At 42.5% G+C, this 25,375-nt stretch overlaps 2 protein-coding genes across 2 annotated transcripts in view; one reads left to right on the top strand and one right to left on the bottom strand.

Moving 5' to 3' along the window:
• slc5a2 (solute carrier family 5 member 2) overlaps nucleotides 1–9,445 on the bottom strand; it is a 76,939-nt gene extending 67,494 nt beyond the window's left edge. Inside the window, exon 1 of the mRNA XM_070857224.1 lies at nucleotides 8,074–9,445. The gene's annotated coding sequence lies outside the window, so the exon portion shown is untranslated. The remainder of the gene's footprint in view (nucleotides 1–8,073) is intronic.
• Nucleotides 9,423–22,189, top strand: tbl2 (transducin beta like 2). The gene is made up of 7 exons (XM_070857229.1): nucleotides 9,423–9,596; nucleotides 14,384–14,514; nucleotides 16,474–16,658; nucleotides 16,970–17,121; nucleotides 18,132–18,258; nucleotides 18,538–18,690; nucleotides 21,463–22,189. The coding sequence occupies exons 1-7, from the start codon at nucleotides 9,473–9,475 to the stop codon at nucleotides 21,917–21,919; spliced, it is 1,329 nt and encodes a 442-aa protein (XP_070713330.1). The 5' UTR covers nucleotides 9,423–9,472; the 3' UTR covers nucleotides 21,920–22,189.
• The last annotated feature ends 3,186 nt before the right edge of the window (nucleotides 22,190–25,375 follow it).

Genomic DNA, 25,375 nt, shown 5'->3' on the forward strand with positions numbered 1-25,375 from the left:
TTTAAGGGACTACCCTATTAATATAGGACAGGTGAGTAATGATTGAACCAATCACATTTAATAGGTTACTGAGTGCCGAGACTCTCCCTATTCAACACCAGGACCCATTCAGGAGAGATCTTCCAATAATCATCCTAGCAACAGACTCTATCAAAAAAATGTTAATGTAAAAATACAGCACTTGCTGTGGTACTGAGATACACAGATGGGGAAGAACCCAGGTATCACTTAGCTGATATCACGTGATGTGATACTAAGCGTGATACTTATGTAAACGGACTAAGTGGAGGTTCTTGCTAGCAAAAATCAGACTAACATGTTCACGGTTTTAAGTAGGCTAGGCACATGGATGCCCAGTGTATGCAGGGGCAGCATTTTGCACTAAGTATCACAAAATTGATTCTGTGGAGCAGAGGATCTCTTCCTGGGGAACAATTAACTACACTTTGCAGTCTCCAGAATGTGGTTGCCTAAGAAGCTCTGTTAGACATTTTAGGAAATAAGGATAAATAGAGAAATGGGCGAGCATTCAGAGGGAAACGGGGAGTTGAGACTCAATGGTATAAGCAACCCGAGTTACTGAGTTGTCCAATAGATGCCTAGCGTTTAACAGCTGTGAGGTGGACAATGATAGTGACTCAGAGGAGGATGATTGCATGCAGAAGGGAACTATCGACCGCTGTGAGAGGCACATGAACCATAAGAGAGTAGAAGTAATGGGAGATTATATTGTAAAGGAAATAGACTACTTTCTTGCAATTGTGACCAGGAGTTTCGAATGGTGCGTTGCCTTCCTGGTGCCAGGATGAAGGATATCATTAAACAAATGCAAAAAACACTGGGAAGAGAGAGAGAGCAGATAACGGTTGTGGTCTATGTTGGAACCAATGACAGAAAAGTATAATCAAGGTCTTGTAACAAGAGTTTCAGAGATTTGAGGCACTAGATTGAAAAGCAAGCACTCCTGTTCAATGAACTGTGCAGGCCAATGAGAGGAAAATTATGTAGGTGATCATGTGGCTGAAGGGTTGGTGCAGGAGGGAAGAATTCACATTCTTAGTGCATTGGAGTGATTTCTGGAAGGAGGGAAGGCTATAGCAAAAGGTTGGCCTTCCCCTGAGCCACAATGGCACACTGTCCTATGTAAAAGCAAAATACTGCAGATTCTGGAATCTGAAATAAAAACAGAAAATGCTGGCCATCTCAGCAGGTCAGACAGCATCTGTGGAGAAAAACAGAGTTAACATTTCGGGTCTGTGACCCTTCGTCAAAACTGGAAAAGTTTGAGATGTAACAGATTCTTAAGGAAGTGCAAATGGTACTGAAAGGGGGAGGGGAGGAAAGAACAAAAAGGAAGGTCTGTGATCGGGTGGAAGGCAGAAGAGAATTAAGAGACAAAAGGGATGATGGGAAAAATGAGATGGTAGGAAACAAAAGATGACTCTTGATGGGGTGTGAATGGCGCAGTCATCATCAGCTGCCATGGGAAAGAGAAATAAAAGGTGGGGGGGGGGGGTTGTAAAAAAAAATGGAAGAAAGTGAAAAGAAATATGGGCAGATGTTATGGTCTGAAATTGTTGAACTCGATGTTGAGTCCAGAAGGCTGTAAAGTGCCTAAACAAAAGATGAGGTGCTGTTCCTTGAGTTTGCATTGAGGCCGAGCATGGAGCGATCAGAGTGGGAGTGGAGCGGAGAATTAAAGTGACAGGCGACTGAAAGCTCGGGGTCACGCTTACGGATTGAACGAAGGCGTTCTGGAAAGTGGTCATCCAATCTGCCTTTGGTCTCCCCAATGTAGAGGAGATCATATTATGAGCAGCGAATACAGTATACTAAATTGAAAGAAGTACAAGTAAATCGCTGTTTCACCTTGAAGGAGTATTTGGGGCCTTGAACTGTGGGAAGGGAGGAGGTAAAAGGGCAGGTGTTGCATCTCCACGGAAGGTACCGTGGGAAGGGGAGAGGGTGCTGGGGGTGACTGCAGAATGGACCAGGGTGTCGCGGAGGGAGCTGTCCCTTCGAAACGCTGAGAGGGGAGGGAAGGGATTAGTGGTGGGATCACGCTGGAGGTGGCGGAAATGGCGGAGGATGATCCATTGAACGTGGAGGCTGGTGGGGTGAAAGATGAGGATAAGGGGAACCCTGTCGTGGTTCTGGGAAGAAGGGGAAGGGGTGAGAACAGAAGTGCGAGAAATAGAATGGACACGGTCGAGGGCCTTGTTAACCACGGTGGAGGGGAATCCTCATTTGAGGAAAAAGAAAGACATATCAGAGGCACTAGTGTGAACTGTGGCGTCGTCAGAGCAGATGTGACTGAAACTGAGAAACTGGGAGAATGGAATGGAGTCCTTACAGGATGCGGGGTGGGAAGAAGTGTAGTCCAGGTAGCTGTGGGTGTCAGTGGGCTTATAGTGGATACTGGTCGAAAGTCTATCCCCAGTGTTGGAGATGGAGAAGTTGAGGAAGGGAAGGGCAGAGTCAGAGATGGACCATGTGAAGGTGAGGGAAGTGTGGAAACTGGATGCAAAGTGAATGAAAATTTCTAGTTCAGGGCGAGAGCAGGAAACGGCACCAATACAGTCATCAATGTACCGGAAAAAGAGGTGAGAGAGGGGACCCGAGTAGGATTAGAACGAAGAATGTTCCACATATCCCACAAAAAGGTCGCACGAAAAAGGCAAGCATAGTTAGGACCCATGCAGGTTCCCATAGCAACACCTTTCATTCGGAGGAAGTGAGTGGAGTCAAAGGAGAAGTTGTTCAATGTGAGAACAAGTTCAGTCAGGTGGAGCAGTTTGGTGGTGAATGGGAACTGGCTGGGCCTCTGTTCAAGGAAGAAGCGGAGCCATCCTGGTGGGGTAGGGAAGTGTAGAGAGATTGGACATCCATGGTGAAAAGGAGACAGTTGGAACCGGGAAACTGGAAACTGTTAAAGTTGCGGAGGGCATCGGAAGAGGATGTAGGTGGGAAGAGACTGGACAAGGGGAGAAAAAAGAGTCGAGATAGGAAGAAATAAGTTCCATGGGGCAAGAACAAGCTGAAATGATAGGTCTACCAGGGCAGTCCCGTTTGTGGATCTTGCGAAGGAGGTAGAAGCAGGCTGTGCAGGGTTGGGGAACTATGAAGTTGATGGCTGTGGAGGGAAGATCTGCAGAGGAGATGAGGTCAGTGATGCTCTGGGAAGTGATAGCTTGATGTTGGTAGTGGGGTCATGGTCCAGGGGGAGGTAAGAGGAAGTGTCAGAGAGTTGGTGATCAGCCTCTGCAAGGTAGAGGTTGGTTCGCCAAACAACAGCGCCACCCTTGTCAGCAGGTTTAATGACAATGTTGGGATTGGATCTAAGAGAGTGAAGTGCTGCAAGTTCAGAAGGAGGTAGGTTGAAGTGAGGGAGGGGAGCATAGAAATTTAGGTGGCCGATATCCCGTCGGCAGTTTGCAATGAAAAGGTCTAGAGAGGGTAAGAGACCAGAGGGAAGGGTCCAGCTGGAGCGAGAATTCTGAAAACGGGAGAAATGGTCAGCTGTGTAGGGGGGGGGGAAGACTCCTGGCCGAAGAAGTGGGCACTGAGGCGTAGGCGGTGGAAAAAGAGCTCAGCATTGTGCCGAGCTCGAAATTAACCTTTTGCATGTCTTCACAAACAGAAGCTCCCAACAAAAGACTGAAACTTTATTTAGTGCTGAGTCTGATGTTCGTTGATTACTATTGACAGTTGGTTAATCCCTACAGTAAAACTTTATTGATCTGTTGAGTATCAGTCATTTGATTTAAGAATGCATGGTGTCTCACCTTTGATGTCATTGCACATATATATATTGCACACATTCACTCCTCACAATTCCCTAATGATGCTGACACCACTGCTTGAAAGCAGATTTGCTTTACCACACTAGTTGACAGATCTGTAGAGACTACTCAGGAATTATCCACTTTTAATTAATTTAAAACATAATACTTTTTGTGTAGTTGAAGTTTAAAACAAAATCAGCATTCAGTCCAGTTCTCCTGCAGTTTTTTTTAATAGATGCTCCTTTTCATGTGGGTATATGTGAGCTGTGGACTCTGTTGAGAATAAGCTTGATCACTGAAGCCTCCTTGTTGTTGAATAAGAACTGAGCACACACTGTGAATAGAACATTCACTATCACCACATTCTCAGTATCTGATCCTCCACATAACTCACAAAGCACGATGTTACCAGCTCCCTACTCAAAAGAAATATTTTACGTAAATAAACAACATTTTAGTTGGAAACAAAAAAAACCTATAGAGTGCTTGGTTTTTCTGACTGAACCTTGCCTTTTATTGCAATTTTGAATAAAGTTTTTCTAATCATGACTTTACAAACTTCAGATATATCACTGGTTACATTATTGAATTACATTACATCTCTGTTCCACTCTGGGTATGAACCATGGGTGACTTGGTGCAGATTTGAAATGCGGAATGTTACCCTGCAAGGATGTTTAGGAAATGGAACCCATTCTTTATATTAAAAAAACAAATTGTACAAACAGCAGTGATCAATATGTTTTTTTGTTATAATTAGTCAATGTTTTTATGTGAAAACTTGTACAGTTATAACTTTAGCCCAGCCGTGAAGAGACAAATAGAATGTCAAGATTAGGACAAGCTCTAAGAACAATATCCAGGCTAGCTGAATTACTGCAATGATTAGGGATACTGGTAGGCTGCTTGATGAGTTGTTCAAGGTCACTCAGGATAGTCTGATCTGGGCCAAAGTGAAGCAGGGCGCACTAGTAATGATGAACAATATAGTCACCAAGGATGGTGATTGTGGCAGAAAGGAAGTTAAGAGTTAATGAATTTGATTTTGTTTTTGTTAAAAAGTTGAAACGTTCTAGAAGGTTGTTAAGGTTAGACGACAGCAGAAGAATCTGGTAAGTTAAAGTAGATATAGTGTTAAACACAAATAATTCAAGGAAGCTAAGGTGAGCAGCGGGAATGTATAATCAGCACATACACAAATCTCTTTGGATCAGACATTGGGAGTAGCAAGAAGAAAATTGGAAGGGAGAAGAATTTGAACGAGGTGAAACAATAGATGAGGTTGGCATAACTAAAGAAAGAAATGGGCAAATTTGAAGAGATGTAGAATTACATGTGGAAGGAAATCAGGAAAGTTACAGGTATGGTTTGAGATATTCAAAGGGGCTGCAATAAAGTCTAAATCTTCAGGTTGTACTGACATTCTGAACCTTAGTTAAATTTATACTAGAGGGTTCTGTTTGCTTTTCTTGAATTAGTGTGCTTGCATTGCCAAAGGAATCATAATAAGAATGCAGTTTACCTTGAGCCGTACATTCATTTTGACAATGCTCACTTTACCTGGTTAAGAAAAAATGTTTACATTTATACAGCATCTCATCGCATCCTCAGGGCATCTTCAAATCCAATTAATTTCTTTTTAAGTGCTGTCACTATTGTTATGTAGCCACTCATGTTCGCCAGTTGCACACAAGATCCCACAAATAGTAAATTTAATGAATCACAAGTTATGGAAGTTTGTTGATACAAAATTTATTATAGCATAGCAATCTGAGGAAAAGTCAAGGAGTTTGGAGGGCATCTTAATGAAGTAGGCAGATCAGTGGCAGATGGAAGTCAATGCAGAGATACATGAAATGATGGCCTGGAATTTGCGATCAGCAGCAAAGCAAAGGCGTTCGCCGCTGGCTCCAAAGAAAGCTGCCCATAAAGATCTCAAGATCTCTGTGGTGAGAAGTTTGCCTTTTTCGACACGTAATTGAGATCAGTGTAGGATAGTGGGGAATCCCTAGAGCGCACTGCTGTGACATCAACAAGCTGTCTATGCAACCAATCACAATGCAGAATTGTCAGAGGCAAGAACCAGGAAGCAAAGAAGTTTCTTTTATTCAGACTTTTAAAAATATGTTAGAGCGAGCAAAATAAAGATTGGGCTCTCACAATGGGGAAATGGTAAACCTGAAATAAACATAAACAAACTTTAAAAAAATAAAACATTTTTATAAAGTTTCTTAAAAATGTTAATTTTAAACCTAATGGAGAAATGTAAATCTCCAGAAAATTAAAATGTTTTTCAGGGCTATAATATTTGCTTAAGCAGTCAATACGCTGTTAAAGCCAGAGTTACACATAATCCAACAAGCCTAATATTTAACAGCGCTATTACCACGGAAAAGCCCAAGTTTTCATCAGTATCACTGATTTCACTGATTATACTGTCGGTTATGGAGGTGGGGGTGGCGGGGAGCGACACAGCGCAGCCAGTGTCGGAGCAGTGAATGACCGCAACTTCAGGATTTACACATTGTCAATTTTTTAATCTCATAATACTCCTGTGACGCACCTTGGACGCGCAAGCACTACATCCTGAAGTTGCGATCAGTTTCAAAGGGGTAATATCAGTGTTCACTGTTATTACCCACCACAAATTCCGGCCAATATATTTTTTGAAAAAGGACAGTGAAAGGAAGTATACTTTAAATAGTGGCATTCTTAAGACTGGAGGGACAGAGAAGTTTAGATGTGCAGAAACATTGACTTTAAAGGCGCAGATAGAAAATCATTTTCATTTATATAACATCTTATGTGCTCAGGACTTTCCAAAGTCTGTCATAACCAATAAATTTTGAAGTGTAGTCACCGTTGCAAACACAACAGTTAGTTTGCACATAGCAACACCCCACAAACAGCAAATCAAATGAATTACCAGTTAATCTGTATAATGGTATAGTTGTAGAGAGGAATGTTGGCTAGGACATAGACAGAACTCTGTTATTTTTCCAATAGTGCCATGGGATCATTTACATCAGTGTTGTCCAATATGTTAGCCACAAGTAGCTAATTGCATTTCTGATTAGTAAATAAAAAATCAGCAAAAGACGTTGGGCATGTGATCTCAATACTCTTATTCATACGGCGTGCGCATTTGTTGATAAAATAGTAAAATGAAGAACAAAGTTTGCAACTGTTTTTATTTCCTTGGTTACTGAATGGTGGTAAATGTTTGTTAAGTAAATATACACATGAAGTACATTTAGCAGTGTTATGTGTGTATGTAAGGTTTTTCCATTAAAATGAGTACAAGTGCCTAAAACAGTGTCACCATAGCCACATTTGCGGCTTGGAAGTAATTTCCATTAGACAACACTATTTTATATCCACCTGCACAGGCAGAATGAAAAGACTTGCATTTATATAGCACTTTTCACAACCACTGGACGGCCCAAAGCACTTTACAGCCAGTGAAGTACTTTTGAAATATAGTCACTATTGCAATGTAGGAAACACAGCAGGCAATTTACATACAAGCTCCCACGAACAGCAATGTGATAATGACCAGATAATGTTTTTTTGTTATGTTGATTGAGGTATAAATATTGTCCAGGGTACCGGGGATAACTCCCCTACTCTTCTTCTAAATAGTGTCATGGGATCTTTTACATCCACTTGAGAGAGCAGATGGGGCCTCCGTTTAACGTCTCATCCGAAAGACGGCCCCTCCGACCGTGCTGCGCTTCTCTCAGCACTGCACTGGAGTGTCAGCCTAGATTTATGTGCTCAAGTCCCCTGAGTGGGACTTAAACCCACAACCTTCTGACTCAGAGGCGAGAGTGCTACCCATTGAGCCACAGCTAACACTAATGTAATAAAAGTGGGATAAATTCCACTCACTATACATACATCTCTGACTTTCTCCTGCTGACTTTGTACTCTGAAATCAGGCATAATCTTGGGTTAAAATCTTTAGGGAGACAAGAGAGGATTGAGTGTTCCACAACAGTAATAAAGAATTTCTGCTTCAGTGCTGCCAGTGTAGAATTGCACCTGCCAGAAGTACACATCAGGAAATTGCTATGTCAGCCCAGTTGCCAAAAATTACAGGCTGCGGGCCTGGTTGACTCTTAACTGCCCCAGCAAACCACTCAGTTGCATCAGGGATGAGCAATAAATGCCAGCTCTATCAGCTACGGCCACACCCCAAGAATGCATGTTAAAAAATGCACAATTTTCCAATGTTCGCTTCTGCAAGTGCAGTTCTACTCCCAAATGGAAAATTACCCCATCTTACCTGCACATCTGTATATTTTGGTCTTTCTACTGTCTACCCTTATATATTTGATGCACGCTGTCTGTTCAGGTTTATTCCAATCCTACTTTCCCATTGCTTTTCCCAAGTGTTCAGAAAGCAGATGATGAGTCAATAACTGAATTCCTTTTCAACAACTGCCTCTAATTAAACTACTAGCGTTTTCGATGGATGGCTTTTGTGATAACCAAGTGCGGGCCACATCAATCTGGAGCCATCGGCATATCAAATGACTCCTCTTTAACACCTCCTAGTAACTTCCCTGTTGTTTGTATCGTCTTTAAAAACATTTCCTGGGAAGATTTCACTGCCACATGGAGGAGAAAGTTTGCAGCCATTTATAAAACTAAATGCCCATTGTGCTGAACTCTTCACTGCACAATTAAAAATGCCAGGGCAAGTGCAGAACGACTTGAAACCAGCTTAGGGCCTTATTTGATGCCAATTTAAAGGAGGCACCACAAGCATTACAGAGGGCACCTAAAATCATCAGAACTGCCCTCGTGTTTTCCACAATGTTATACTACTCATATGAACCAGTGTTTCTTGTGATCTGGACTGGATTGGAGTTGCATTTATATAGCACCTTTCACTTCAGGATGTCCCAAGCACTTTACAGTCAATCAAGTACTTTTCGAAGTTTAGTCAGTTTTAATGTAGGAAGAGCAGCATCCAATTTGAGCACAGCAAACTCCCACAAACAGCAATGTGATAATGGTCAAATAATGTTTTTGTGATGTGGGTTGAGGGATAAATATTGGCCAGGATAATGTCCCAGCTCTTCTTCAAAATAATGCCATTGGATCTTTTACGTCCACCTTAGAAGGCAGACGGGGCCTCGGTTTAACGTCTCGTCCGAGTCTTAAAGACAGATCTTATATTTTCTGGTTATCATCCAGTCAGGTGGGCACATCTGGAACAGGGTAATGCATGTCTCCTGCCTTGGTGTTAGACAGCTGCCTCTGCAGCAGGTGAGGCAGCATCTGTGGAGAGGAAGCAGAGTTAACGTTTTAGGTCGATGACCCTTCGCCCTCTGATAACATTTAGGCGAGGACATTCAGCCCGGGTTGCCGGCAGCAAGATAACACACACGGAGTGGGAGTGTTTAGCAGCTCAGAGGGTAGGGGCCACCCCCAACCCACCCTCCGGGTCCAAGGCGCTCAGACGGTGTACAAAGCGCGGCCCATGAGACGAATTTTGTTCCCCGAGGGGCGGGGTGGAACCATCAGACTAAAGCCTCCCCAGAAGCCCCGTCACCAAGGCAGCAGCTCCAACAGGCCCGCGGGACGCAGGCTGCGCGCTGACGTAACGCGGTTGCTGCTCCGTGCATGCCGACGCTCCCCTGCCACGCGTGCTGACGTTGCCGCCGAGCACGGGGCGGATGGAGCCGTTTGCTGTCCTCGCCCTCTCGCTGCTCATCGGGGCGCTCATTTTCCTCATTTCGGCGGCGGTGACCGGCTCGCGAAGGAGCCTGCCACCGGAAAACAGCAGCAATAGCAATGACGGTAAGGGGTCGCCCCGCGGGGAGCGCTGTGTGATCCGGCCGGGGTCACTCCCGACCCAAGCACCGGTGGCTGCGGCCTTTCATAGCATCGGCTGTCAGCACTCCCTATTGGCTGGAGGAGCAGGTGGGTGGGGCTCCGAAGAGGCTCCATTCATTGCATTGGAATTAAAAGAGTTGTTAGTGGGGGAAAAGAGTCCTTTGGTCCATCTAGTTCGCCTAGGCCTATGCTGCAACGATAATGGAGTTGTCTAATCATAGCGATCAGATCAAATCTCTACTGCAGACCCAGACACAAGGAAAACCCCAGTGATGGAGAGCTTTGGGAATACCCAATGTGAGTTGTGTCTCAGTGGGTAGCACCCTCGCCTCTGAATCAGAAGGTTGTGGGTTCAAATCCCACTCCAGAGACTTGAGCACTAAAAATCTAGGCTGACACTCCAGTTTTGAGGGAGTGATGTGCCATCTTTCACATGAGATGTTAAACCGAGGCCCCGTCTACCTTCTCAGGTGGACGTAAAAGATCCCATGGCACTATTTCGAAGGGGTGTTATTCAGGCCAATATCTATCCTGCAGCCAACATCACTAAAACAGATTATCTGGTCATTATCACATTGCTATTTGTGAGACCATGCCACATTTCCTACATTACAACAGTGACTACACTTTAAAAAGTACTTCATTGTCTGTAAAGCGTTTTGGAACGTCCAGTGGTTATTGAAATGCAATTAGATCCATTGAAATTCACGGGACAGAAGGAGGCTGATCGGCCCATTGTATCTGTGCTGGTCAAAAAGAACTATACAGCCTAATCTTATTTTCTAGATCTTGGTCCATAGCTGTGCAGGTTACGGCACTTCAAGTGCATATCCAAGTACTTTTTAAATACAATGAAAACAGAAAGACTTGCATTTATATAACGCCCTTCACAACCACTGGTCATCCCAAAGCACTTTACAACCAACAATGTACTTTTTGAAGTGTATTGACTGTTGTAATGTAGGAAACGCAGCAGCCAATTTGCGCACAACAAGCTCCCATAAACAGCAATAAGAGCATAAGAATTAGTAGTAGGCCATTCGGCCCCCTCGAGCCTGCTTTTAAAAAATTTGATCCTGGGATGTGGGTGTCGCTAGCAAGGCCAGCATTTATTGCCCATCCCTAATTGTCCTTGAGAAGGTGGTGGTGAGCCATCTTCTTGAACCGCTGCCGTCTGTATGCTCTGCCATTCAATAAGATCATGGCAGATCTTTGAGCTCAACTCCACTTTCCTGTCCTATCCCCATATCCCTTGATTCCTCTAGAGTCCAAAAATCTATCTTATCAGCCTTGAATATACTCAATGACTCAACATTCACAGCCCTTTGGGGCAGAGAATTCCAAAGATTCACAACCCTCTGAGTGAAGAAATGTCTCTTCATCTCAGTCTTAAAAGGCCGATCCCTTATCCTGAGAGTATGCTCCCTAGTTCTAGACTCTTCAGCCAGGGGAAACAATCTCAGCATTTATCCTGCCAATCCCCCTCAGAATCTTTCAATGAGATTACTTCTCGGTATTTTAAACTCCAGTGAGTATAGGCTCAATCTCTCCTCATAGAACAACCCTCTCATCCCAGGATTCAATCTAGTGAACCTTCATTGCACCACCTCTAAGGCAAGTATATCCTTCCTTAGCTACTGAGACCAAAACTGCACAGTTCTCACTAAAGCCCTGTATAATTGTAACAAGACATCCTTACTCTTGTACTCAACCCTCCAGTAATAAAGGCCAACATGCTATTTGCCTTCCTAATTGCTTGCTGGACCTGCATGCTAACTCTGCGTTTCTTGTACTAGGACAGCTAAATCTCTTTGAGTGCCAACATTTAATAGATTCTCACTATTTAAATGTGACAATGACCAGATAATCTGGACCAGATAATCTGTTTTTGTTATGTTGATTGAAGGATAAATATTGGCCAGGACATTGGGGTTAACTTCCCTGCTCTTCTTCGCAATAGTGCCATGGGATCTTTTACATCCACCTGAGAGAGCAGGCGGGACCTTGATGAGGGTTTCTGCCTTTACCACCCTTTCAGGCAGTGAGTTCCAGACCCCCACCACCCTCTGGGTGAAAAAAGTGTCTCCTTCACTCCCCTCTAATCCTTCTATGAATTACTTTAAATCTATGCCCCCTGGTATTGACCAAGCATGTTACACTTACAATATCAAATTGCTCATATAATGTATCCCAAAATGTTATTTTCTGAAAGAAATGAATCTAGTCTAAATCTGATTGAATCAGCAATATATCGGCATACACCATCTCTCCAGGGAGCCTGTGCCATAGATTGACCACTCGCACGCTATAATTTACGCCGTACCCATGCCTTTGGCTGGCGAGAGCCAAGGGTCCCCAAGGATTTACTCGGGAACTTCACAGGCGCTGCCTGGCCTGCTGGGTGTTTCCAGCAGCATCTGCTCCTCCACCCCTCATCGTGGTGCTTTTCTGAGCTGACTCAGGCTGACGGGTCTGGTATGAAAGTAAAGAACTTGCATTCATATAGCACCTTTAACGCCCACAGGACGTTCCAAAGTGCTTCGGTCAATGAAATACTTTGGTGTAGTTATGGTTGCCTTTTGTTGGCAAACGTGGTAACCAGTTTGCACAAAAACAAGTTCCTACAAACAGCAATGAGAGATCACAAGACACTAATGGATGAAGAAGGCCATTTAGCCTGTCTTAATTCATATGTTTTAAAAGAACCGTACTAATTTATACATTTAGAAGATCCCTGTCTTTCTCTTCCCCCCCCCCCCCCTCCCCCCCATTGCTTATATTTCGTTGATTCTTAAATAAAACTGGGGTTTTCACCTCCACCACTCTGCCAGGAAGCGTTGATCACTTTCTGCATGAAGAGGAGATCGGGCATGTGTTTTTATTTTTGGTGCTGCTGGTTGAGGAATAAATGCTGGCCAAGACACTGGGAGATCTCTCATGATATGTTTCGAATAATGCTGTGGAATCTTTTACGTCCACCCAAGACTGGAGATGGGACCTCGGTTTAACATCTTAACCGAAAGATGACACCTCTGACAATGCAGCGCTCCCTCAGAAGTGTCGGCCTAGAATTGTGTTCCCTGGAATGGGGCTTGAACATATGACCTCCCAACTCAGAGGACAGACTATACCACTGAACTTAGGCCGACACAGACTGGGCCTCTCCTCGTGGCACATGCCAACATTGCTTCTTCCCCTGGAAAAACCTTTCTAACTCCTCAGCACTATTTCTACCAAATAAGGTGGTAGAAGCGAAAGCATTGGTATAGACATACATATTCTTGCATACGGTGTGTACATTACGTTCACTAACCTTGCTTTCTGTGTCACAATTTTGATTGATGCTTTTTATGTCAACTTTTAACATTGAAACTGCTTATGTAAAGATTGAAAATAGAAATTGATGTGTAAACAGCTGTCTCATGATGTGATTGCAGGCTACCGTTTTTTGTAGTAATACTTCTGGAGGAATTAACAACAGGTATTAACTTGCAGAATTACACACCAAGATTGTGTGTGATGTACCAGTTGCAGTTAGTTATCTGGTGTCTAGCAGTACGAGGTAGATGAGGAAAGACCTGTTTGTAAATGTATCTCTGCTTAATACACTTTCCAAAGTTTAGAGTATTTATAACAGGAAACCAACAAAAACTGAAACAACTGTACAATCAGTATATTTATTTATATTTTTCCCTCATGCACACACCCACTGTTCAAAAAAAACAGTATAAATTTCACCTCCATAGAGTTTTTGATAGTCATCCATTAGCTCTTCAAATATTTTTGAAAAACAACCAAATAGATTTTATTACAGTTTGGCAGAGAAGCATAATATCAGTTGGCTAGCTTAAATATTACTGATGCATCCGGGAAAATTCTGCACATTTTCACATGCCTAGACAGCAGGATTCTTTCAGCTAACAGAATCACTGCTCTAGGCAAATTGTAAACTCCAAACCCAGGCTTTTGGGAAATGCTAAGGTCCCAGGGACCTTCCTCCTCTTTATGGCTCAGTGCCAACAGTTGGTGCACTAATTCATTGGGCACATTGTACACTAAACAACAATAGCAGAGTACGAGCAAATCCAAATGAGTGACAGCTTTATCATGTATTAAAGTGATTATATATAAAGAAAGAAAGACTTGCATTTATATAGCGCCTTTCACAACCACCAGACATCTCAAAGCCAATGAAGTACTTTTGAAGTGTAGTCACTGTTGTAATGTGGGAAACGCGGCAGCCAACTTGCGCACGCAAACTCCCACAAACAGCAATGTGATAATGACCAGATAATCTGTTTTTGTTATGTTGATTGAGGGATAAATATTGGCCAGGATACTGGGGATACCTCGCCTGCTCTTCTTCGAAATACTGCCGCGGGATCTTTTACGTCCACCTGAGAGAGCAGACGGGACTTCGGTTTAACGTCTCATCCGTTGATATGGTGACGATACCACATTATAGAGAATATATATTAGGCAAACTTGTGTCTTTGTGCTTTTTTTTTCTGTAGAAATCCCACTCAGGTATTTACACAGACTCGTGTTGTGCAAAGTTAGTTGCAGGTGCAATGTCTTTGCCTGTGCTCCCTTCTCTAGCCTGTACCTTATGCCCCTCTTCATAGCCGCTGTCTGTGCTATCCCATCAGCAGCGATGGGGCACGTTTGGCTGAGAACTTTTGGGTATGGATAGATATTTAATTGAATTATTATAAAATGCTTGCGAACTGAAGCTGTGTTGTTTTATTCAGAGGACAGTAAAGTCAGTAATGGTGTGAACGAGAGAAACGCAGCATCCAAGAAGCAAAAACTACAGCGTTCACGTAAAGAAAAATTGCAGCAACATGTGTTTACCCACCCACTGCTGGCCACTACACTGAAGGTAAGGATCTGTAAAGTTACACAGCAAATCTGTCGCAACACTACCAGCTTCAGCAACCATGTGTGAATGAGGATAGTGTGATACCTGAGATGGGGAAAACAGGGTGAAATCTGAGTAACTTTTGTAGTTCAACAACAACTTACATTTATATAGTGTCTTTAATGTAGAAAAACATCCAAAGGCCCATCACAGAGATGTAGTAATAATTTTTAAAAATAAATTAATTCTGGACTTGTCCACCTTTTATGTAGCTGAAAATGTTTTCAGGACTGTAAACACCATGTAACAGCCAGTGCTGTGCAGGATGTTTTGTTCATGCAACTGCTGTACATTTTGGTTCGAAGAATTAATAATCTATGTCAGTGTTCCTTCCTCAGAGCTCCACGCTGAAGAGCTGATCACTGGAAAGCTTTTGCTGGCTCTCTGACACAACTTTGGCGAAGCTGTGGCAAAAGAATAAAATAACATTCCCTCCATAAGCTTAGAACATTGTTTTGTGCACGGAGAGGGTAGATTGTTCTTCACAGGTTCCTTCATATCTGGATGTTGATGGCCTCTGGCCCTGTGAGTTCCTCTCATTCTAATCGCTGATGGATGCCAGCCCTGTGAATTTGTCCCCATTCAGTCACTGCCGAGCATTGGCCTCGTGTACTTCCTCTCTGCCTGATCACTAAGAAGTGCTGGATCCGCATCTGGTCACCGATGGGTGTTAACTTTTTGAGATCTTTCCCAACTGGTCACTGGGATGCGGCCTTCTGACCATCTCCCTGTTCAGTCGACAGTGAACTCTCGCCTGTGTAATTCCTCCCTCAGTAATAGATGCTGGCCCATGAGTTCTTCCCTGTAATATTGCTGATTCCTGCATACTTGGGCCAGTGCTTGTCTCTGATGGTAAACAAGGAACTCTTATGACCTGTTGGTGAAATTGGAGGTATTATCTATAGGTCTGTACTTTTCATTGATGGTATAGAATGAACTCTGTGAGCCCCTACTTGTTGGTAATGATGCTGGAGGAACTCTGTGCATAGGAAGAACTCCATAATGCATTTTAATCTCAGCAAAATTGTTGTATTTCCGGATCTGCCGTAAATGCCTCCTTTGGTATCGGTTGCTACTGTAAGCAGTCTGGACATCTTTCTTTTATGGGAGTTGACTCACACTGCTCTCTCTGTCTTTCTATCTATTTGCATGGTATTGTAACCCAAGGTGTGACAATAATAGCCCTTTGTGATCTGGACGTGGTATTCGTGTGCTTCGCATGTGTACTTCTTCAAATTATCCGAAGGTGAATCAAATGAACACTCGGTGATGCACAAAAATAAGCTGCTTTATTTCACAGTAAGATGAACATGCAGAATAACACTTAACTCAATCCATTTAGCTTATATTTGTACAATAATAAAAAATAAAGATCCTGCTATACTACCCACATCAGTCGGTCATCATACTTGATTCAACCTAGAGAGCGATAGCTTTTAACTATCCTCCAGCATTTCTAACCTCAGCAAAAGCTCTTTTTAACAATCCTAACTGCCTTCATAGCCTTTCTGGTTTGAAAACCTGACTGTGTCTATTCCTGCACATAGTTAAGAAAAAGGAAGATCTGTCAGATCTCCCCCTAAATGCCCAGCACCAATCACTCCCCAACACAATGGGAGTGAGGTATTGATTACCGAGAAAAGCTAGCAAATTGCTTATTATTTACAATCTATGAGGAAACACCATCAAAGCTAGTTTATTAGCAATTCTTGCCTATCATCTCAGACCCCTTTTTAAAAATCTACACTATGTATTTAAAACACATTTAGAATAACACTTTTTCCAAAAACTTTGTGTAAAAAAAAAAAATTGTCAGGCGATCCTGAAATGTGACAAGATATTTTAAAGTCAGTATAAATAAGACAACTATTATCAGTGACTGAAAAAATGTTATGATTGAATTGTGATTTTGTTTTAAAGGGTCACAGTGCGAATATCAGCTGCCTGGATTTCAGCAGTAATGGGAAGTACCTGGCTTCCTGTGCTGATGATCGCACAGTGCGAATTTGGAGTACAAAAGACTTTCTTGAGCGCGACCATCGTTGTGTGCGAGCTAACGTCGAGCTTGATCATGCCACACATGTCTGCTTCAGCCCTGACTCCAGGTAAAATGTGATATATTTCAGCATGTTAATGAGTTGTTAGGATTTTGGTCTTTGGCCTTTGTTTATTTTTGGATACCCCACTTGACTTGGTTTTTAGTATTTGTAAGTTATTGGAAGAAAATTATTTCAGCTGTGCCAGGTGCATCAAAAAGAATCCCACTTGCCAATTAGCTGGGCCTGAGTTGCAAATTCAGTGAGACTGAAAAAAAACAAGTAACCACAGCTCCAGCCACTGTGTCTGATCTGTATTGTGGCGTTTGAGATACCAACAGAGTGTTAATTTAATTTTCATTTTAATTCTGTCATTGCAGAGCCTTCATCACATGGCTGGCGAATGAAGAAACGATCCGTGTTTTTAAAATGATCAAAAAGGATGATGGTTCGTTCACATTCACCGCTGCACCTGAAGACTTCGCGAAGAAGCACAAAGCTCCCATTGTGAACATCGGAATTGCGGAAACAGGTGCGGTTCAATGCCCATTTCAGGGTTCATCCAGTGTTAGTGGTTCGCTTCTCTGGCTGGGGTTCATCCAGCATTTGATTCACTCCTGGGAGCATCGCATTCTATTACAAAAGCCAATCTGCCTTTTTGGTGTCCATAAATCTATCCTGCTTTAATCAGAATAGATCAAAGCTCTCTAAGCTCAATGGGTATGAGGTGTTTATCAATTGCAGAGATAAGCTCCCAAATTGTTTTGTTATTTGCGGTCTGAGAAAGCATCAAAGCTAATTCATAAGCACTTTATCTACCCAAAATTCCTTTTTTAACACATGCATTTTGCCTTTTTAAGCACACCATTTAATGTAAAAATTTCCTTTGTGTTAAAATGGTCAAAAGATCCCGGCTGTGATCATGATCTGGGATGACTTGCTATGTTTCCCTCCCTACAGTGTAAAGCGAGGCATTGCCAGTACCTTCTGGTGACATGACTGAAATCATGACTGAAATTACTGCATTGGGAAATTGTAGATGCAAATATGTGCCACGTGTTGGGACTCAGCCTTTGCATCACTAGTTGAGTGATTATAATCAGGGATGCTCAGGAGGGCAGAAATAGAGGAGCGCAGACATCTTGGGAGGGGGGAGCGGGAGGGCGGAGGAATGGTTGTGGGTTTGGAGGAGATTACAGAGATAGGTAGGGGCGAGGCCATGGCGAGATTTGAAAACAGATGTGAATTTTGAAATCGAGAAGTTGCTTAACTGGGGGCTAATGTAGGTCAGCGAGCACAGGGGTGATGGGTGAGCAGGACTTGGTGCGAAATAGGACACCGGCAGCCGAGTTTTGGATCACTTCTAGTTTACGTAGGGTAGAATGTGGGAGGCCAGGCAGGAGTGCGTTGGAATAGTCAAGTCTAGAGGTAATAAAGGCATGGATGAGGGCTTCAGCAGTGTTATAGTTATAGTTTCAACTATAAATATTCTATACAGAGCAAAATATATTAACTATGTGTTTATTTTAATCTTAACCTTAGGAAAGTTCATTATGTCTGCATCCAGTGACACTACCATCCTCATCTGGGACCTGAAAGGAGAGGTTCTGGCTACAATTAACACTAACCAGATGAACAATGCATTTGCCACGGTGTCTCCTTGCGGAAGGTCAGTGTCATTCACTTCTCATTTTACATTTCGGTATTAAATAACCTAAGCCCAGCAGTAATGCCATACATACTGGTTGCAATAGGAGAGGAAAGGGCAGCCCAGAAAGCTCTATTGGGCCTGACCAAATGGCATTTCGCAGCCAGTGTTTGGCTGTGGCTTCACATTGTTGCAGACCTTCACTTTATCAGGAGCTCTAAGGAAAGATTGTGGAGAAGTCAGATTATAAAGCTTTTAAATACAGTATTCCATGGATCATGGTTCATTTCTTTTCTGCAGGTTTGTTGCTTCATGCGGCTTTACACCAGACGTAAAGGTTTGGGAGGTGTGTTTTATCAAATCGGGCGAGTTCCGGGAGGTGACGAGGGCCTTCGACCTAAAGGGTCACTCAGCTGGCATTTACTCATTCGCTTTCTCCAACGACTCCAGGAGGTGAGACCTCTTTGTATGATGAGCACATTTCATCAGAGGTATCTGAGTAGGATGTGCTGTTTTAACTGTTTAAAAAGCAGCCCCCCCCCCTCCACCCCAATTTGTGTTTCATTTGTACACACTCAACAATAGCTTTCAAACAATCGTAACAGCAGGATTTAATGGTGCGTGACCAGGAGAGCCAGAGTTCACAGAAACAAAATGACTCTGAAGATCACATTTTTAATATAACATTTTTGACCGGATAGGAAAAGACCAGCTGGTCCTTCGAGCTTTTCCCATTTCGTCATTGTGCAGTTGAGCATTAAGAGCACATCACCTCCACCCACCAGGCTAATTCAGAGAAAAACCCGAGGCTATTTCAGGGCAAGATTCTGAGAAATTCCTCTCTGACCTCCCGAAGGCAATTTAAAAAAAAAGAAACGCCTGCATTTACATGACCACTGGATGTCCCATAGCCCTTTACAGTCAATGAAATACTTTTTGAAGTGAAGTCACTGTTGTAGGAAACGCACAGCAAATTTGCGCACAGCAAGCTCCCACAAACAGCAATGGGATAATAACCGGATAATCTGTTTTTAGTGATGTTGATTGAGGGATCAATATTGGCCAGAACACGGGATAACTTCCCCGCTCTGCTTCAAAATAGTGCCATGGGATCTTTTATGTTCTCGAGAGAGCAGTTGGGGTTTAACGTCTCATCTGAAAGATGGCACCTCCGACAATGCAGCACTCCCTCAGTACTACACTGGAACGTCAGACTAGGTTTTTGTGCTCAGGTCTCTGGAATGGGATTTGAACCCACAACCTTCTGACTCCGAGGCAAGATTGCTATGAACTGAGCCAGGGCTAATACCTAAAACAAGTTCCAGGAGACCATTGACCATGAGATACATCGCCCGATGCCTCATTGTGAACTTTGAGTTTCACATACTATAACAACTAGGTTCCTTTCTCGCTCAACAGTCTTAAACTCTGAACCCTCCATAATGTACACATACTTGGCGTTCGCCTTATACCCTCTTTCCCCCCCTCCCCCCAAAGTGTAATACTACAGTTATCTATGTTAATGACATCTGCCAATGCAGGCCCATTCTCCCATTGCATCGGCTCCAATGGTAATTGTTTTTTTCATCTAAAGTCTTAACATTTGCATTAATGTTTGCATCCCAATGGTTTAAATTCCACTCCAGAGACTTGAGCACAAAAATCTAGGCTGACAATCCAGTACAGTACTGAGGGAGTGCTGCACTATTAGAGGTACCGTCTTTCGGATGAGATGTTAAACCGAGGCCCTGTCTGCTCTCTCAGGTGGAGATAAAAGATCCCATGGCACTATCTTGAAGAAGCGCAGGGGAGTTATCTCTGGTGTTCTGGACAATATTTATTCCTCAGCCAACATCACTAAAGTAGATTATCTGGTCATTATCACATTGCTGTTTGTGGGAGCTTGCTGTGTGCAGCTTGACTGCAGCGTTTCCTACATTACAATAGTGAATACACTTCAAAAGTACTTAATTGGCTATAAAGCACTTTGGTACATCCTGAGGTCGTGAAATGAAAGCCTTTTCTTTTTATCATCTGTAAACTTGCAGATAGTGCCCCCAATGCCATTGTACAAATCATGGCAAAGAGCAATCGTCCCATCACTGATCCCCATGAGATTCCACTAGTAACCGGTCTGGTCCCCACACAGAGCCATTATCATTAATAACAACATTCTGTCTCCCCACACAGCCACTGTCATCAATAACAACTTTATGTCTATGAGAATGCAAACTTTTTTTTATCCACTCTGAGATCTATTGCCAATCCCACAGGATTGCATCTTATTTAGAAGCCTATTGTGTGGCAGATTTTCAAAAGATTTTTGAAGATGTAAGTATACAATGTCGACCAAGCTACCTCCATCCACGAACTTAATAACTTCATCAAAACGATTCTACCAGCTTGGTAAAACATGGCCCCCTTTGTTGTCATATTGAGAGTCTCTAATAATCCCTTTTGTCAGTGTTCCCACAGAGCATCTCTAATGATGCCTTTAAGCAACTTTCCTACAATCAAAGTCAAGCTCATGGGTCTGCAATTTCCTGGTTCTATCTTGTTGACCTTTTCGAATGTTGGCACCATGTTTGAATATTGATTTGGGCCCCAAACAAACTGATCTAATTCTTGAGCAAATATCTGTTGAAGCAATCCAAGTTGATGTCCTTAGCCACTGGTTCTGCTCTTTTCACTTTGGATAAACAAATCTTGTCATCCCCAAAAAAACCCCTGTGAGTGGAAGGATGAAAAATTTAACTTTTGATGTACCTGATGATTACCTTTCCTTTAGTTTGTACATTGTGTAATGCCAGGATAGGCATTAATCTATGTATATTAGTACATTGGGTAGTTAGTGTTTTTAATTGGTTGCTTCCGCTTGCATCTTGCAATTAATTATGGAACAAGGTTGTCAAAGTCCCCCCGAGCAGCTCACCTGCCTTCAAATAGGTTTTGGTGCTTGAATTAATGCGAGCTAAAAGAGGGAAAGGTAAAAGGTATTACATTTTTAACTGGTGAGTTGGAAGTGAGTTATTAACTGGTTGGTTGGTGTAAATCATTCATTTATAGGTTTGGAATGACTTACCAAGTTAAATTATTAATGTTTGGGAGTTGTTGAATCTACAGAATCTAGTTTTCAGTGAGTTGTGTTTTTATAAAAAAACATTTACAGGTCTGAGTAATTCGTGAAAATAAATCACTCATTTATCTAATTTGTTTCCTTGACAGAATGGCAACAGTCTCTAAAGATGGCACCTGGAAGCTGTGGGACACCGATGTTGAGTACAAGCAGCAGCAGGACCCTTACTTGCTGTTCACGATGAAATGCAATGTCTCTGATCCCTGCCGAATTGCTCTTTCTCCTGATGCCAGGGCGGTAGCTATCTCCAGTGGCTTCAACATCACAGTGCACAGCACCAAGACAGGCAAGCAGGAGGAAGAGTTGTTAAACGTGCACGGGGAGGAGATTGCTGGCTTGGCCTTTGACATCAACAATAGGTTTTTAGTTTCCTATGGTGACCGTGCAATCCGGGTCTTCCACAATGTGGTGGGCTACCGTGCGGTTATTGAAGAGATGGAAGGCAGGCTAAAGAAAGCAACAACTGATGCAATGCGGGAGAGATTGCAGCAGCAGATCAATGATGCTCAGAGCGCATTAGAGGCTGTTTGTACAAAGAAAGAATAAAACTGCGGCAAGCTAGTGTTGCCTTCGGTTTCTGTGTGTTTCTGGGTCTCTGTAGGCTCAGAGGAATGTTTGTGACTTCACTTTAACGCTACATTGTTTTGTACTCAAAGTGGATACAATATCCCTTGCCATTAGGTTCCAGCCATCAGTAAAAGTCATTCTCAAGAACCAGTGGAATTGATGGCCAGGACTAGATTTGAATCTGTTCTGTTGGTTGGAGCAGAATTTCTGTAAATGAGAAAATACAAATTTTCAACCTTTGTACCTGAAGCCGGTTCTCATTTTATTGTGTTCTGTTCCAATGTAGCAACAGTCAGCATAGTAGGTTGGCAGTTTACAGATGTTTGTTTCCAATGTGTTTTGGTCTTCAAATTTTTTTTTAAGTGCTTTTTTTTTTGAAGTGCTGGCCAATCCTGAAGATGGGCAGTTCTGGGCTAAAGTTTTGCTCTGCTTTGCTGTGGAGCCTCAAATGGGGTAAAAATTACCTGTGAAATTAAAAAAAACAGTACATTTGCTCAACTGAGCATACTGTTTCCTGACCTGCTATACATGTAACTGTGATGACTATTTCAGGCTATGTGTCCAATTAAAGGTGCAACCTGTACTAACCCCTTCAAATTGGACTTTACACATATACTGTGAAATTTAAAATCGCTTTAAAATCGCTAGATACAATTAGGTAAAGATTATGGTCACAAATTATACAACATTCAGCCATTAAGAAAAATAAGAATTTTCTCCTTTAACTGGGTAATCAAAAATCCACTCAATGTAAACCAAAATCAGGGATTTTAGCATTGAAAATGAATGGGCAATGCATCATCTGACTTGCTGCACAGAGATATCATGTGAAGCCAGAGAAAACTGCTAATTTATAGTAAAGGTTGTTTCCCTTGTGTCAGCTGTGGCTCAGTTGGTAGCACTCTCGCCTCCGAGTCAAAGTCTTAAGCGTCAGCCTAGATTTTGTGCAGTACTAAGGGAGTGCTGCACTGTCTGAAGTGCCGTTTTTTAAATGAGACATTAAACCAAGGTCGTGTCTGCCCTTTCAGGTGGATGTAAAAGATCCCATGGCACTATTTGAAGAAGAGCAAGGGACATCTCACAGTGTCCTAGCCAACATTTATCCCTCAACTAACACCTAAAACAGATGATTGGGTCATTTATTTAATTGCTGTTTGAGGAACCTTGCAGTGCGTAAATTATCTGCGTGTTTCCAACAATACAACAGTGACTACTCTACAAAAGTACTTAATTGGTCATAAATCTCATTTGGGACGTCCTAAGGTCCAGAAAGCCGCTATATAAATGCAAATCCTTTTATCTTTATACACAAATGCAGAATTCTCTCCAACCTCCCACTTTGGCCCTGAATTTGCGGTCGGTATGACAGCGTACTCTGAGTACATCATCACACCGCCTTTGAAATTGACCGCAAGTTCAGGATTTGCACTCGCGCTAAATCCCAAACTTGGGATCTGTCAAATTCCGACTGCACATAGGCTTTGCTGCATCTTTCATCTTCTCATACAAATGAATGTGCTGGTGAAAAATTGGGTTAATTGCCCACCAACTGCGAGGTAATTATGCTGAAAATATTAAAGTCTGGTGTAAACAGGCGCAGGAAGCCTCTTGCCGTGTAAGGGGACTGGAATTCTGGTTTCATTAACTGTGCATTATCTTGACAGTTGTTTTCCATTTAGTTAATCCTAGCAGTTTAATGTCGATGGTTGATTTAATTAATGTGAATGAACTGCGGTGTTTTCATGCACATACTGTTTCACCAAGAGAGCGACTTCATAAAAAGAAAGAAAAAGAGAACTAGGACAAGGGGGCAAAATGAGAATATGGGCATAAAGGTAAAAGACAACTAGGGTCATTTCACATCCTACTAAATCCAAATTGTTAACTGATGCCATACAAAAGGTAAATATGTCTGTTCAATTACTTGCTGCCATTGGATAGGTGTAGCTTTTTATTTTAAACCATGGACCTAGAACATAAGAACATAAGGAATAGGAGCAGGAGTAGGCTATTTGGCCCCTCGAGCCTGCTCCACCATTCAATAAGATCATGGCTGATCTGATCCTGGCCTCAACTCTACTTCCCCCGGCCGCTCCCCATAACCCTTGACTCCCTTATCATACAAAAATCTGTCTGTCTCTCCATCTTAAATATATTCAAAGACCCAGCCTCCACAGCTCTCTGTTCTACTTATTCTACACCTAAATATCTCAACATCTTTGTGTAGAAAATACAGTTTGTTGACTCTGAATATTTACAACACCCTGATATAAGCCCCATTGCAAGTGACCATACGTAAACTTTCTCTACCATATCCCACATCAAAGAAAGGGTGTTTTCTTCTCGTGTATTAGAAAAATGTATAATTCCAAAACACTTTTTTAAAAAAAAATGTCATATTTTGCATCGCAGGGAACCCTTCTCAGATCTATTCAATGTGCCATGAACACTGGCTACTGTCACCTAGGATTTCTATGTTAACCAATTAAAAAATAAAATTGCTACTTCAACCTAACAAATAGATCTTGCCATAAAAAGTTTGCTCAATGGACTCCACACTGGTCGCATTACCAGTTTACCCAGAATTTCACTTGGGGATTGCCAATTGGCCAAGAGTCAGGAAGTGAAAGGAGCACCGTCCCACGTGATCCCAGGTTGGCGCATAGAGTTGTGTGCAGTGTAGTGCCCCACAGAGCGTTTGAAAGCAAGCTCTAGAAGGGGGTAGGGGGGTTCACATGAGGTAAGTGTAGATTTCCTTGCGATGCCGACGGCGTACTCCTTAGCTACGCCACCGACCGTGAATTCAGAGCCATTGTTCACGGTGGACTAATGTGTGTATTGCTTTAATGCTGTAAACTCAACTCCTCCTCGGCTTCATTCTGTACATCCAACTGCATTTCGAACATCCCCATTCCCCATTTTTAATCTACTATCCCGCTTAGCGAATTCATCCAAAAGTTCATTATTCTTTTGAGTTTGTTTTTCAATAATTTCCATTTATTTCCTCTGGTTTGACTTTCCTGACTTCGAAATGATAATCTGGATTTACTTCATACCATTTAAAATTTTATATCCCGCTTCCTTGATTCTTAACTTTCTCCAATGTTTCCTCGTAAGTTTATCCCTTTACACTTGGGATCAGTATTATAGCTGTCTGCACCCTCTGCAGTGCCTCTGTTTTGCAGTAGTTTGCTGACCAGAATAGATCACAGTGCTCAAAATGTGGTACATGTTCAGTGCACTGTGAAGCTTTCATTTTGGGTTTTTTGAAGCTCCTTTATCACAAGTGTTATAAGTTGTAATTTAATCAGGCTTTACCAGACCGGGGCAGTGTTCTCTGTTATGTTTCTCCCTAATTAGCCATTATTTGGGATAACAACAGATGGAAACCCAGAAGAACAATGTACATTGCCTCAGATAAGAGTGTTTTCCTGG

Source organism: Pristiophorus japonicus, chromosome 16 (genome assembly GCF_044704955.1).
Source record: "Pristiophorus japonicus isolate sPriJap1 chromosome 16, sPriJap1.hap1, whole genome shotgun sequence".
Taxonomy (NCBI): domain Eukaryota; kingdom Metazoa; phylum Chordata; class Chondrichthyes; family Pristiophoridae; genus Pristiophorus; species Pristiophorus japonicus.

Coding starts and splice junctions, on each gene's coding strand:
- tbl2 (XM_070857229.1), top strand. CDS start 9,473: ATGGAGCCGTTTGCTGTCCTCGCCCTCTCGCTGCTCATCGGGGCGCTC. Junction 9,597..14,383: donor CAGCAGCAATAGCAATGACG/GTAAGGGGTCGC, acceptor TGTTTTATTCAG/AGGACAGTAAAGTCAGTAAT. Junction 17,122..18,131: donor CATCGGAATTGCGGAAACAG/GTGCGGTTCAAT, acceptor TCTTAACCTTAG/GAAAGTTCATTATGTCTGCA.